Raw genomic sequence first — 15,299 nt, 5'->3', positions numbered from 1 at the left:
TTGCCTCCCTGCTGTCTATGACCCAGCCTTTGTCTGGGCATCCTCTCAGAGGAGGGAAGGGGTGACCAGGAGCCTATGTCTGTGTGGAGCAGGGAACTGGCATGGAAGTAGAACAGTAATCTTAGAAACAGGAAAGGAAAGAATATATCATTGCAAAATAAGGATTGGTCTTGGGGGCTTTCCGGAGGTGTGGGGAAGAGAAGGTTATTTTGTAGAGGAGAATCAGTAGGTTGGAGGGTGTGTGGATGCTGTTCTTGGTGTCGAAGAGAAGACTGAGGAGCTGAAGATGAGTAAAATACAGAGAGGAAGTGTGATGTAATAGGCTAAACCCAGAACTGGGAACCAGGAACTCCAGAGTTATAGTCCTAGCTCTGACACTGGTTCACTCTGAGACCATGAGTAAGTTCTTTGTTTCCTGTCTGTAAAATGGAGATGTGATTTCCCTTCCTCTCAGGCATGTTGTGAGGATAAAGTGACTATTGTAAACACTAAAAGTGATGCATGCTAAGAAATGGTGTTGTTCCTGTGTGTGTGTCTTCAGTCCTTTAGGGTGAAGGTGGATATTGCTGAGGGTGAAGCTGTCTTGTATTATATTTTATTTGTTCTTTTAATATATATTCCCAGGCAGAAACTGTTAAAATGGAGTTAGGTTGAATGTACTTGTTAGTTTAGTGTGATATACATTACAAGGATGTTGTAATTATCCCATCAACCACGAATTTTATAAACCCAGGAAGTTCACGGCTAAGTTGCACGTAAAAGAAATCCAAACAGGTTAAGTTATTGAAGTGCAGTCAGGAAACCCAAACAACCTTCGTGCTGCCCTGTTGGGCTCTTCAAACGTCTCATGGAGTGAAAACTCACTGAAATGTTGTGCATAGGCTACATTTAAAGATCTATATCTATATATATATATATATGTACTTTTAAGAATTAATGGTCACTTTCCTGTTCTTCATAACTGGAAGTTTGTCCTTCTGCCCTCTGGTGGCACCATGCAAAAATATCCTTAATTCTGGAACTCCTCAACTTTTGAGTGCTTGACTTTGCAATTTTCACATTATTTTAACGTGTTTTTGTTTTTAATTGGCCATGTGAAGTGAGGCCTACGCTCAGCTTGATGGCATTTCTGTGTAATGCCATAACTGCTAATCAGAAGTAGTGTTCAAACCCAAAACTTCAGGGAATGTTCAAAGCATTGCTGGCTGTAGTCTTGTTGGTTTTGGTGGAAAAAACCAAAAGAGAAATGGAGGACACATGGAGACCCTGAGATGTAGTTAGCAGAGCCAGCAGTTTCAAGCACCTCTGTAAATTATCTATAACTCAAACAGGTTTATGGCAGCTATTAACACCTTCTAGCATCATAGTACCTCCTCCAAACCATCCACTGTCTCAGCTGTGCCCATACAGTTTAAAATATAGACAGCCTGAATTACTTAATAATAATAATGGTGAGAGGGGTAAATGAGGATTCACAGAGCCCCTGGCATGGGGGCAGAAAATGGGGCACACAAAAAGCCTTGGGATAAGAGGAAAGGGTGGGGGATTGCAGGGAGTCCCTGAAATAGAGGAGGATGGGGAGGGTGGTAAGGAGCCGCCACTGAGTGCAATGAGCTTGATCTATAGAAGCAAGGAAGTGTGCAATGTTCTAGTATCTATTATACACACACGTGCACTCACCCTTAATCCAGCTCTGAAGCGACACCATGATGGGGTAAGATGGGGGGAATATGAAAGAGTCTGATTTGTCTTTTAAAAATCAGTTTAATTTGGATCCACAAACACTAAACCCACCTTAATCATAATGGTGGGTTACCTGTGCAACCTTAAGTCAGTCTCTGATGTGTCTGCATTATAATACAGTCTCTAATTATATGATCACATACTTTTCACAGTTTTTCCTGAGGACCCATTTCCCCCTCCCCTACCCCCCCCCAGTCTCATTTAGTGCACAGGATAGAACTGCTCTGGGAAAGAATCAGGATCGTAGTGAAGGAGGATTGGTCTGTACTTCACCTGCTTAATTTGTTGCAGAAGTTGGAAGGTGTGTAGTGAGCTAAGCAAGGAATTTCAGGAAAAAAACCCAAGATTTCATCCTCTACGGTAACTGAATGCTATTCTGGGAAAACTAGTTCTGCCTCTGACACACAGTTTCTATGAGATACTGGGCAAGTCATTGTTAAACCAAATTTTTAACAGAGGATCACAAATTTGTATGTTCACTTTCTGAGTGCCCAACCTAAGATATTTGAGGCCTGATTTCACTTGCAACTGAGCACACTCAGCACTTCTCCAAATCAATGGGAGCTGTGTTTTGAACATCTTAAGTGCGAAGTACTCTGAAAAAGCTTTGGCCTTAATCTTTCTCTGCCTCAATTCCCCATTAAAAAATAAATACCATCTAATTTATTTTTATTTATTAATAAATTAAATGTATTAATAAAGAAATAATACTATCTAATTTCATGGGGTGTTTTGATGATAAATACATTACTCTTTGAGAAACACTCAGATACTATGGAGAGAACACCATGTCCATAAGGAAACGAAGAACTTTCCATTCAGTGGAAGGTTTGAATGGTGTGTGTTCAGTAAGGCCTGGGCCGCGTATTAAATGTGAAGGATAAAAAATAAATGTTGAATAACTACCCATTTATTGAATGAGGCAGGGGCTCTGTGCCCAAAGTAGCATGTGATCATGTAATTAAAGACAATCTCATAATGCAAACTCAAAGAGGGCCAGATTAAAGTTGTACCTTCCTTAATGTCTGGGCGCGTGACTTTGGAACCGTAATGTTCTTCTAATTTAGATCTTTTTAACTTTGTTTAAAAAAAAAAACAAAAACAAAAAAACTGAAAAACCAGGAATTCCATTATACGGATGCAGTTTGACCCCCCAGCTTGGCTCGTCCACAGGGTTTAGATCCACAGCACAGACCTCTGCCACTTGAACTCACAGAGTAAATGGTAGCGGTAGTAGGATCTTACCCTCTCTGTGGAGCACCCACTAGTGGGGGATTAGAGACACTCTGCCAGTGAGTTTCACAGCTACTTCCTGACAGCAGACAAAAGTAGAGTCTGAGGATTATCATAGAATCATAGAATATTAGAGTTGGAAGGGACCTCAGGAGGTCATCTAGTCCAACCCCCTGCTCAAAGCAGGACTAACTTCAGCTATATCATCCCAGCCAGGGCTTTGTCAAGCCTCAGCTTAAAAACCTCTAAAGATGGAGATTCCACCACCTCTCTAGGTAGCCCATTCCAGTGCTTCACCACCCTCCTAGTGAAAAACTTTTTCCTAATGTCCAACCTAGACTTCCTGTCCTGCAACTTGAGACTGTTGCTCCTTGTTCTGTCATCTGCCACCACCGAGAACAGCCTAGCCCCATCCTCCCTGGAACCCCCTTTCAGGTAGTTAAAGGCTGCTATCAAATCCCTCCTCATTCTTCTCTTCTGCAGACTAAACAAGCCTAGTTCCCTCAGCCTCTCCTCATAAGTCCTACTCCAGGGTTCTATTCCAGATTCTGTGGGGGAGTGTGCTGTAGTGGTTACAGACCCTTCTGTTCCTAGCATGACTCTGTTTCCCGTGGTCCTCTCCACCCACTCCTCCGTTCCTCACCTCTCCATGTTCTAATTGGCCTGCTTTTGCCTTATCTTCCTCACTGCTCCCCCTGCTGGCAGCCAGGCATTGAGAGCCTAGGAAAGACTGTCTCCCCACTTTCAGTTGCTGTGCCTGATGCCGCAGTGGTCCCCAGCTGCCAAGGGGAGCAATTGAAGGGAAAGTCCTGCTCTGCCCCAGCAGCACTAGCGTAGGAACATGCTTGGTGAAGAAAATTTTTGGAGAATTTAGCTGCCAAACTCTAACAGTTCTCTACTGATGTATGAATTACAGTTCTGCGGAGGCTTGGAAAACTTGGGCAAATTGTCATGGGATGCAAGAAGCATGTTCCTGACACCAGGGCAAACTTCTTTCTCCCCTACCCTCCCCAATGCCAAATTTCAAGTCCCTGCTCTGAATTATGGAAGATCTAGAGCTTCTCAAAAAAGCGCTTGGAAGATTGCTTTGCCCATGTTTTTAAAAACAAACAAACAAACAAAAAAAACAACTCGCGTGCTTGCTCATGTCAGTTCCAAGTAGGTGGGTGCTCACTGTGTGCACAGTCACTGGAAGGTTTTTCCCCTAGTGCCATCCATAGGGTTGGCTCTGGAGTCACGTCTTCGTGGTGGGATCTGCTGATCTTCAGTTCCTTCTTACCGGCCGTAATAGTTGTTGCAATAATGATCTTCTCTTGCTTTGCAAGCATCTCTCTCTAGTGGTTATTGAACTGATTCCTGTAAATAGTTTGTTAGTTTTGTAGTTATTGTTAATTTAGTTAGATAGGACCCCACTTATCAGGGTCCTTTCCCTCTTCCCTGGGGATGGGGCATGCTTCGTTCCCCCAGGTTTAAACTGTGCGGATCTTGTAAAAAGCCCATGCCCAGGAGCGATTCGCATACCACCTGACTTAAGTGTCTCGTGGAGACCCATCAGAGGAATTGCTGTAAGATCTGTAAGTAATTCTGCCCTAGGACAAAGAAGGAGAGGTGCCAGAGACTGAAGTTCCTCCTTTATATGGAGGCTGCTCTCCAACCAACACCAGGCCTGGCTGAGCTGACACCCAATGCATCAGCTTCAGTGCAGAGTGCACTGGCAGCCGTGAGAGAGACAGCATCGAGGAAGGTCTAGAGACCTTCTGCAATGTCACAGATCACCGGCACTGAGGGACACCTCATGGGCGCAGCACCACTCCCATTTCCCTGTACCACACAAGAAGCAGAGGAAAACAGACAGGAGGTGCTCGTCAACGCCCAAAGCAGCGGGGCACAAAAGCGGAGGTGCAACCTGCATTGGGCTACTCAAATCGCGGTAATGTTGACTTGAGCCCCAGAAAGGGGTCCATCGAGTCCAGTGCCTCTGGACACCCCACCCAGGTAGATTTGCAAGGAGGACCTGCAACTTCCCTCCACGCTGGAGACTTTTGAAGTGGCCAGGGATCTGATAGAGAGCATGGCACCTGAGGGACAAGTTGTCAGGCTCTGACTCAAAAGTGTAATCTTACTCCTCGTGGTGAAGATGGCACCAAGCAGTGAGATGCCACCAGAGGATGGAGGTTGGTCAGCCTTTCCCCATGCCTAGGCTGCCACAGGGGCAAGTGCCAGCCCAGTGGCCTTTTTGGACCCCCTAGGGTCATCTCTTGAGGAGAGTGGTGGAAGGTACAAGTCTATCCATACCTCGACGACTGGCTGATCAAAGGTCACTCCGGGGAGCAGGTGGAAACAGACTTAAAGTTGATAAGGTCAACCCTCACCAAACTGGGTCTCTTGATCAATGTGCAGAAATCGACCATCAGGCCTTCTGAACCCACCTGAAAGGCAAATGTGTCTCAGTAAGGACAGACAATACAACAGAGATGTTCTATATAAACAGACAGGGTGGAGTACACTCCTCTCTCCTGTGCCAGGAAGCCCTTGATTTGTGGGACTTCTGTCTAGCCCACTCACTCCACCTAGAGGTGTCCTACCTGCCCGGGTTGCAGAACGAGTTGGTGGACCACCTCGGCAGGTCTTTCCCCATCCATGAATGGTCCCTCAGCCCGGTTGTGGTGAACGACATCTTCCAAAGGTGGGGAATTCCCCACATAGACTTGTTTGCAACGAGACGCAACAGGAAGTGTGTGCAGTTCTGCTCCTTCCAAAATCACATCCTGGGATCAGTCGCCTACGCATTCTTCATCCCTTGGATAGACCATCTGTTCTATGAATTTCTGCCAATCCCGCTCATTCACAAGGTCCTGCTGAAGATCAGGAAGGAAAGGTCCTCCTTGGTAGTCCCAGCATGGCTATGCCAACACTAGTGGACCATGCTCCTCAACCTCTCAGTGGAAACTCCAATCAGTCTGCTGGTGGTGCTGGACTTGATCACTCAGGATCACGGCTGCCTTTACTGCTTCCCAATCCTAAAGTCTCTCCACCTCATGGTGTGGAAGCTCCATGGCTGAATCCTCTGGAGTTAGAATGTTCAGGACCAGAGAGAGCCCCCGTGGCAGCAGAAAACCTTTCACCAGGGTCACTTACCTGCTGAGTGGAATCGGTTCTCCATCTAGTCAGCGCAGAAAAGTACTCTGCCCCCGTTGTCGCCGATACCTCTCATCTTGTAATAGGTAGCCCATCTCAAACAGCAGGCACTGTCAGTGTCCTCAATCAGGGTCCACCTGGCTGTGATCTCAGCGTTTCATCTTTGGGTGGCAGGCTGCTCGGTCTTTTGCCAACCCCACAGTGGGGAGTTTCCTTAAAGGTCTTGACTGGCTATACCCTCAGATGTGTCAGCCGATTCCGCCAATGGGATCTTAACCTTGTACTGTCAAGTCTGATGGGTCGTCCATTCAAACCTGTAGTGACCTGCTTGCTTCTCTATCTATCATGGAAGGTAGCCTTTTCAGTAGCCATAACTTCGGCCAAGATAGTTTCAGAACTCAGGGCCCTCATGTCTAAGCCTCCTTATACCTTTTTTTCTTCAAAGAAAAGGTTCAGCTGTGCCCTCACCTGGCTTTCCTCCGTAGGTGATGTCACAATTCCACTTAAACCAGGACATATTCCTTCCGATGTTACCCAAAGCCACATGCCAACAGCCGAGAGCAGAGACTGCATACGCTGGACATTAGACGGGCTTTGGCCCTTTACATCAAAAGGACTAAACCCTTTAGGAAAACAACACAGCTCTTCGTACCAATAGCGGACAGGGTGAAAAGCTTTCTGGTTTCGTCACAAAGAATCTCTACCTGGATTATGTTGTGCATCAGGACGTGTTATGGCTTGGCAAAAATACCAGCCCCAACGCTAATGGCTCAGCCCATAAGGGCACAGGAGTCCTTGGCAGCGGTCCTTACGCAGAGCCTGATCCAGGACATTTGTAGAGCCATGACGTGATCGTCTGTTCACACCTTAATGGCATAGCATGCCATGACTCAGCAAGCCACAGATGATGCAACCTTTGGTAGAGCAATACTACAATCAGCAGGTCACTGAGCTCCGATCCCTCTGCCTACGGATCTGCTTCAGTCACCTACTTGGAATTGACATGAGCAAGCATTCGAAGAAGAAAAAATGGTTTCTAGCCTTCTGTAACTGTTCTTTGAGATATTGCTTATGTCCATTCCAAGACCTATCCCTCTGTTGGAGCCAGCTGGCAAGAAGGAACTGAAGAGCCTTATATAGGGCGCCAAGAAGATCCCTATATAGGGCGCCAAGAAGGTGTGACTCCAGAGGGCTCCAGAGCCAACCCTATAGATACCACTAGGGGAAAAACCTTCCAGCAACTGCACACCTACTTGGAATGGATGTGAGCAACACAACTCGAAGACCAACAGTTACAGAAGGTTAGTAACTGTTTTTGGTTTTGCCCTATGCTGCTTCTCTGAAATGACTGAATCATTTTTGGTTAAACTTTCCAGAAAGATTGAGCCTGAGGTTGACATCCAGAATGGAAAATGTCAGCCTAAGTGGTTTAAGGTGGGCAAAGTTATCAGCAACTGAACACGAAGTCTTAAAATAGCTAGTGTTGGACAAACACTACCTAGCTCTGGCTAGCATATTTTTCACACACAAGATAGAGGAGGAAAATTTTGTTCAAACTTTCCCTTATTTACCCGCTCCTCAAATTTCCCTTTGAGCAGGAGACAATTTCAGCCCAAAAGGTAGGTTGGAGTGTGTGAGGAAACATTACATACTATTAATAGATTCAGAACACTTTTAGTTTTTAAAGTCTAAGGCCCAAAGTGACCATTTGATCATCTGTTATGACCTGTGTAACACGGGACATAGAATTAATTGAAAGAAATGTTTTGGAATGGCTGTCCTAGACTTCGCTTTACCATTCTTTCCATGACTGATCCACCCAGTGTCAGGTTTCGTTTCTGGTTGAGAGATGCCAAGGTGATCCTTGTACTAGGCACAGCTGGGAATGATGGGGAGGGGAGTCTGCTGCAGGGATGCAACTCCTTTGGCAGGTGGGCACTTGGTTGTGTATTAGAAGCTAAAAAGAGGTAGTCCCTTGTTTTCCCTTGCTTGCTCCTGACTCCAATCGACTGGTAAAACAATTCTATTTGCAGCTCACTCCCTGCCCATGTGTGACTCTCTCCTTGTTCTCCTTCAGAACAAAGTCGCCGTGATGACCTGGAGAGCTTGGGCTACGTGCTCATGTACTTCAACCTGGGTTCGCTGCCCTGGCAAGGTCTCAAGGCTGCCACCAAGCGCCAAAAGTATGAGCGTATCAGTGAGAAGAAGATGTCAACACCCATTGAGGTGCTCTGCAAAGGGTACCCTTGTAAGTACTGTGTGCTCTTGATGGGTATCTTCACAATACACACGTGCACGCTGTCTCTCCTGCCGGAACCCCACAGCATCTGATCCCTGCTAGCATTGGGAGGCATGGCGCATGTGCGGGAAGGGTGGGAAGGAACCAGGCACATTGCTAATGGCAATGATTAGAAGGGATGAGAAACCTTGGCATTCCAGTCCTGGTGCACAAGTGGGAGCTCTTGGATATCCCTAGGAAGCTGTTTCTGGCTGGTCTTCGTATTTGAGATGGCCCAGTTTAGAGGCAGGTTGCAATGAGAAGGTGGTTCAGGGTTTGTGCTGCTGATGTTTGATAGGTTTACCACCTTTGAAATGTAAAACAGCCGGCACCTTCCTGCCCCTCAAGACAATCCCACCGCAACCCCACCCCCAAACACAAGGCAACTCCGCAATCCCCCCTTCAATAGCCACTTATAGTATCTAGCGAGAACCCCTACAGATGAGATCAATTAATATCACATCTCCTCACTCTTGCGTGACTCAAACCCTATCTCAAACGCACAGTTCACTGCTGTATTTTCAAGAGTTTTGTTCTGTTATCGCTTAAACTGCGGAAGTGGGAACACAGCAACATCTTTAGCTGGATATAGAAGCTTTTAACACTAGATATCCCAGTGTCTTGTGGTGATAATGCAAGTCTTTAGACCCATGTAAAAAGACCACGACAATTAAATTATTTTTCTGGCAACTGGCAAAGCCATTAAAAAAACTCAGATGCTGGCCAGGTGATAACCCTAAGAGGTGTCTGGATCAGTGGGGTGCTAATGCCAGGTTGCAGCCAGCGCTGCTCTGGACTGCTGTGGTCATTTTCTCCCCATGTAGCCCCTGCTTCCCAAATCTCAGTTCTCCCTTCCTCCTCTGTCCGCAGCCAGGGTTAGGGGATCATCCCATGCAACCTGCATGCTATCTCTTACTTGAAAAGCAGCCCAAGAGGTGAGGCGAGGAAGGATTTCCCCCAGATGAATTGGGTGGATGTCCTCAATGCCTGAAGCAGAGTGAAACAGGCGCGTATTGTGTGGCTCTGCAGCCATGCCCGTTTGGTCTGAAGCAATGCTTTTGGTGGGTGGGGGGCGAAGGGGGATGGAGGCTAGTCCTGTGGTTGTAGCTGAGACTCGCTGTGGGGAGAGGGGAATGGGGGTGCCTCATTGGGGTGGAGCAGCGTTTAACGATCAACCATTATCTCTGCCTCTCCCCAGCCGAGTTTTCTACATACCTCAATTTCTGCCGCTCGCTGCGGTTTGATGACAAACCCGACTACTCATACCTGCGGCAGCTCTTCCGTAACCTCTTCCACCGCCAGGGCTTCTCCTACGACTATGTCTTCGACTGGAACATGCTCAAATTTGTGAGTCATGCAGGCCTTTGTGAGGAACATAGTACTCCTGGGCAAGGACAGGGGGCGGAAGCTGTGGCCGTGCGCGCTGAGGGCACACTGGGCATTCGTCCCCAGTGAGCAGTAAGTGGGACCGATATGCAGCATGGGTAGCAGGAGGGGTGCTTAGCGGCATTCATGGGGAATCACTGCTGCTGTCCCCTTGGGCTTCGGGTCTGACTCTCCTGTTGCAGCCTTTATGTTCTTCAGGGCAGGGACTGGCTCAGTCTGTGTTTGGCAAGTACCGAGCACCTTGTAGCTGCTACTGCAATCTGAACCGTAACAGGCACTTTTCCCTCGTTCGCTTCCTCGAGATCGAAACGTCCTCATGGCATGGAAGATTCTAGAGAGCTGGATCCCCTCTCTTTCTTTGCCTAGTCCCTGGGCAAGGCCTGTTTCCTGGCATGGGTGGACATGGCTCGTAGTAGTTGGCAGTTGCCCTTTGCTAAGTGTGTTGCGGCGGGGGTGGGGGGGCCGTATCTGCATTTCAGGGAGCAGCGCGAAACCCCGAGGACATGGATCGAGAGCGGCGAGAGCACGAGCGAGAAGAGAGGATGGGGCAACTCCGGGGTTCTGCTACACGGGCACTGCCCCCCGGTCCTCCAGCTGGAGCCACAGCCAACCGCCTTCGCAACGTCGCTGAGCCCATGGCCTCCACGCCCACCTCCCGAATCCAACAGTCCGGTGAGTGGGGCGAGGAAGCCGAGGTGTCTGCGAGCCCAGGGAAGCTGACTGGAAGCTGAAGATGCTGAACACTTTGATCTCCTTTTCCGCTTCTCTCCCTTGGACAGGAAACACATCCCCCAGGGCAATCTCACGAGTGGACAGGGAGCGGAAGGTCAGCATGAGGTTACACAGGGGAGCACCTGCCAACGTCTCTTCCTCTGACCTCACAGGGCGGCAAGAGGTGTCACGGATTTCAGCGTCACAAGTGAGTCCTTCCTTGGGGCGTGTGGCCTCGGCCTGTCCACGCCATGCCCTGGAACACCTGCACTTTTGATGACACCAGCGGGCCCACACGACCTGCTGGCTGAACGGTTGAGTTGGATTTCAGCCAGCTTCAGTAAGCACTTGTCTTACTCCCACAAGAAGGGTCCTGTGATGTAAGGCCGCTGCCCAGCCCCCACCTTTCCAGAGCCTAGTGCTTGATATAATCTTCCTCGCCCAGCTTTCAGGATTCCCTTGGAGCAAGCATCCTCCCGGCTGGCTGCCTGGCAATAATGGTTTGGGGAGGAGGGAGGAAGTGGGGGAAACCAACAGACACATCAAGGTAGAAGAAAGTATAGAGCACTCTGGTTTGTCTCCTGCTTTCTCCCCAACCCTCTCTCTGGTTCTGCCTCCACTGCCTGCTCACACTCTCACTCTTTGCCAGACAAGTGTGCCATTTGATCACCTTGGGAAGTGAGGAGAGGATGCCCCCGGACCAGTGTTTGCTTAGGTGAGTGCTCTCCCTTGCACCCCGGTCTCTTCAGGGAGACTCTGGTGCTAGCTCTCCGCCCGAAGCCTGGATGCTGCTGTGGTGGGTCAGTGCACTTCCCTTCCCCTCTCTCATACCGGGGAGATGCTTTTTGGTCTTGGAATGGGCAAGAGGGATGCTTGAGCTTCATTGGCAAAGCCTGGGGATGCAGAGGAGCACTGTGGTGCTGGGAAACAGATCCATGTGGCGGTGGTGGTGGGCTTTGGAAGTTCATTCTGTTGCTTCTGAGGAGTGGGAATGCTGTAGAAGCCACTTCCTCGTTCCCAAGGGGGCGGTAAGTCCAGAAAGCCATTTTATTGCTCTCCAGTTCATGCTCTCCTGGTCCATCTTTCAGGCCATGTGAGGAAGAAGGCTGGGGTTTTGGGTTTGAGTAGGGACCGGAGGGTTATGGGGGTGGTATGCACCGGAACCAACAAGGTCTGTTTGTATATATTTTTACACCAGTACATATATTTTTCAAGGGGAAATAGTTGGTAACAAGGTAGTCTGAGGGCTTCTCTATAGGGTGTGGAGAGGAAAAAAGAAATGGGTAATTTGGGATACCAACCTCTCATTGTCATAGGAGATGGCCAGGCAGCCCCCTCCTTTCTCTAACACTCTCTTCCCCTCTTTTTCTTTTAGTGTCTTCACTGTATTTTTCTTTTAAAAAACAAACAAACAAAAACCCAAAAACAACAACAAAAAACCTTTTAAAAACAAAAACAAAAAAAAATCCAAACAGATTTTGTTTTATTTTATTTTTTTTTTGCCAACACTGAGGAGATGTGCGGGCGTGAAACGTCTCTGAGCTCGCTGCCTGTGTTCTTCAGCACGAGCGCCTCCAAGAAGCCGACAACGTGGGAACCCTGCAGAAATGCCTCTGCTGCCTTTGTGCAGCTTCTCTCCCCAAGCTCCACCATCTTCCCAGCTGGCTGCCCCCCACCCTCCCCTGACTCTGCTCTTTTTTTTTTTTTTTCTTTGTTTATTTTAAAAACAACTTCTTGCCTTTTTAATTTTGGTTGATTTTAAGGTCAAGTGGTTTCTAATACAATTTTTAAATTCACTTTTTTTTTTTTTTTTTATTTTGAGGGAGGGGTTGCACTTGCTTTGCAGGAATCTCCTGGGCAGTTAGAAAATCTCCGATTTCCAGCCATGGCTGATGGTAGAAACTGGGTTTACAAGCATTAAAAGAAATGGATTGCAAGCCGTGAGGGGAGTCATGGAAAAGGCCTGCCACGTGTTCAGGCATCTTTTTCTCCCGGTGGCATCTCTGCATCATGTGGAGAGCAAGCAGAAGCACCAGGCATGTATAAATAAGACAAATGGTCCTGGCATGCCAAGGATTTCTTTTCAGAGGGGGTGAGTTCAATGGAGGAGGTGAAAGTGAAGCTGAAGGACAGGGAAGTTGTAACCCGCTTCCCATATCAGGCATGGGATCCTTTTCGTCAGGCTGCACGCGATGTTAGGTCTTCTCTTTTTTTTTTAATTAAACTTGTTTTTAATTATTGTGGGAAGAGTGTGGGTTCTGAGGAGAAGAGGGATGTGCGGAAACTTGTGGGGATGGTTTTCCTTCTCCCATTTTCCCACCCACCCCAAATAAAAGCTCTGACATCCCAGTGTATATGCACAGCCCTTGTCAGCCTCCTCTTTTCCCCCCACTTTAGTTGTTTTAAATGTATTTTAGGAATACTCGAGACACCGCGTGGTTCTTGGGTTTTAAAACGCAATGATCACCGCTGCAACGTGTGGCCGCTAGCTGGCGCACTGACACTGTAGTGTGGAGCCGTTGAGGATGTGGGGGGGGGTGGTTTTTTGATTTTATTCCTTTCTATTTAACACTGGTTTTTTCCCTAATTTATTTACCCCTCTTACTCTCTTTTTTTTTTAATTAAAGAGCAAAACTTTTTATTACTTTGTAATTTAAAAAAAAAAAAAAAAACCTGAAGAACTTTGGGGGTGGGGGGGGATTTTGTACTTTTTCCTGTGTAAATATTGGACTTTTTTGAGCTTTATCGTGGTTGTTAATTTGAAGTAATAAAGTAGAAAATGATAAAGTGATGCAAGTATCTGTCCTTTCTTCTCTCCTCCCCACCCGTTCTGGTGATGTGATATACGGGCAGGAAGTGTCATCTTGCTGCCAGTTAAGTTCCCAAGTTCCCAGAACAAGTTTGAATAGAATTACTGGGGGGGAAAAAGCACGTGGTCAGAGCACCTAAAAATAAAGCTGAGCTGGGCTTTGGAGTGATGGTGCAGCCACTGCTGTGGCTTTGGTGTGGGGAGGGCTATGTGAAATCTGATTCGAGGGTGTTTTTTTGATGCCTGGACGTGTGTGTGTGTGTGTGTGTGTGTGTGTGTGTGAATTTATGTGCACACTGTTGTCCCCTACTAAACATGATTTGTCTCTGTCCAGGCTTTGATCGATCAATATCAAATCCTTCTGTTGATAATTTGTCAATTTCTCCCTCCATCCTGAAAAATGTCATGAATATAAATTCACAGGGAAGGGAAAAGTTCATGTTGTAGTTTCAGGCAGCTGAGATCAAATTTGGGCTGGTATAAGTGGGACCAATTCCTATTTGAATGGCTTTTTCCATGTCTGCATGTGTCCCCTTTGGTGTTCTCTTGCTGTCTGGCCTGCCTGGTAGTCGATTAATATTGAAATACTTTATTTCTAGTCCTGACTCCTGCAGTTACACCATTCTGAGTAAATAACCGGATTTAAAAAAAAACAAACCCTGGGAATAAATGATGAATAGCTAGTGCGTTAGACTCTGTCCCCGAAAATCAGGAGATGGTCATAAATGTGGGGGGGGGTTGAACCTCTATAGCGGTCCCTCACTGTGCTTTCCAAGGGGAATGGAGTGAAACTTGACTCCTTCCTTCTAACTTGTTTCTTGTGGGAGGCACGGTGGGGGCTCTGAGATAACCTGGTGCCAGACTGTTCCTGTAAATCCAGGTTGCATGGAGATAATGATACTTGCCTAACTCAGTGAAGTCCCTTGATCTGTGGATGAAAAGCAGTATGTAGAAGTAGGGTGGTGATGCATCTCATCTGAAAGGTTTGGAAGGCAGTGCCACAGCTTGAATAATCACAATTCCCATTCTGGGGAATTAGGAATACATCTGTGAAGTTCACCTGTGCCTTGCTGATGATGAGGACAAGTCTCTAAAAGAGAAGCAGCAGCAGCAATGATGGGAGAAAGCACAGTTGCTGCATCTCAGTCCTGACCTGGAGCAACTCTTGCTAATCCAGTCCTGGGGCCCCCAGCAACACTTTCCCATGGTGATGGATCAAAATCTGTTTATCGCTTGGGTGGAGGATCATCTTTTTCTACCATTCTCTTGTACTTTTGTCTTTCAGATTTACCCACTCCCACCTACTCCTGGGAGGAATTAATCTGACGAAATTGGGAATGTCTCACCCAGAGCTTGCAGTTATAAATGTAACTGAAGCTTCAGCAGTGTAATAAATGCTAGTAAATTTTACAGATGAGTTTAATTAAAATTACCTACACGTCCGTATTATTCACTCACGGTACAAAAAAGGCTGAGAGAGCTCTGAGACAGTAGGAGGCTGAGGGTCAGCTGCCAGAGGCCTGCTGCTACACTGAATTGCATACCAATTTGCAATTTAAAATAAAAAATAAACACACACAGTATTTGCTTATGGATCTATCATCCTTGTTAGATGAATAGGTTAGAAATGGGCTTGTTTGCTCTCACCAGCAATAAAGCACAGCTAATCAGCTTTGTCTTTTGCCCTGAGGTTTGGTGGAAGGGAACAGCTGGGCTGGGTTTGGCTCTCTGGCTCCCTCTGTTAATAGTGGGCACGTGAGGAAAGTGTTAAAGGTGAAGTGCAAAGAAAAAATGTATTTCCTCTCACTGTTTCTGTAAACATGTAGTAGTGAAAAACTCCATTTTTTTTTCATCCACAGTAGGCTTGTGGAGTTCTTGTCTCCCTCTCTTTGCTGGGAGGACCTTGGGTACAATCTTTGGAGGACCAGAACAGTGATTTGGCCCAAGGCTGCCACCTGGGGTGGTGCTGCCACTCATTCTCAAGAGAGCAGTGACTCAGGT

At 47.1% G+C, this 15,299-nt stretch overlaps 1 protein-coding gene across 3 annotated transcripts in view; it reads left to right on the top strand.

Annotated features, from left to right (window-relative positions):
- CSNK1E (casein kinase 1 epsilon) overlaps positions 1 to 14,710 on the top strand; it is a 31,345-nt gene extending 16,635 nt beyond the window's left edge. For 2 of the 3 annotated variants that reach the window (XM_067559476.1, XM_067559477.1), the window contains exons 6-11: positions 8,192 to 8,362; positions 9,591 to 9,739; positions 10,258 to 10,450; positions 10,558 to 10,697; positions 11,139 to 11,204; positions 11,865 to 13,274. In XM_067559476.1, the coding sequence (XP_067415577.1) occupies positions 8,192 to 8,362; positions 9,591 to 9,739; positions 10,258 to 10,450; positions 10,558 to 10,697; positions 11,139 to 11,171 (686 nt within the window). In that variant the 3' untranslated portion in view covers positions 11,172 to 11,204; positions 11,865 to 13,274. Of the gene's footprint in view, positions 1 to 8,191; positions 8,363 to 9,590; positions 9,740 to 10,257; positions 10,451 to 10,557; positions 10,698 to 11,138; positions 11,205 to 11,864; positions 13,275 to 14,583 lie in introns of those variants that run through there. The other variant, XM_067559478.1, reaches the window with a different exon arrangement.
- The last annotated feature ends 589 nt before the right edge of the window (positions 14,711 to 15,299 follow it).

This window comes from Emydura macquarii, unplaced genomic scaffold, assembly GCF_026122565.2.
Source record: "Emydura macquarii macquarii isolate MOO-44397 ecotype Brisbane River unplaced genomic scaffold, CSIRO-AGI_Emac_v2 contig_2205, whole genome shotgun sequence".
Lineage (NCBI taxonomy): Eukaryota > Metazoa > Chordata > Testudines > Chelidae > Emydura > Emydura macquarii.
Note: the sequence above shows the minus strand (reverse complement) of the source record. Positions and strands in the feature narration are given on the sequence as shown.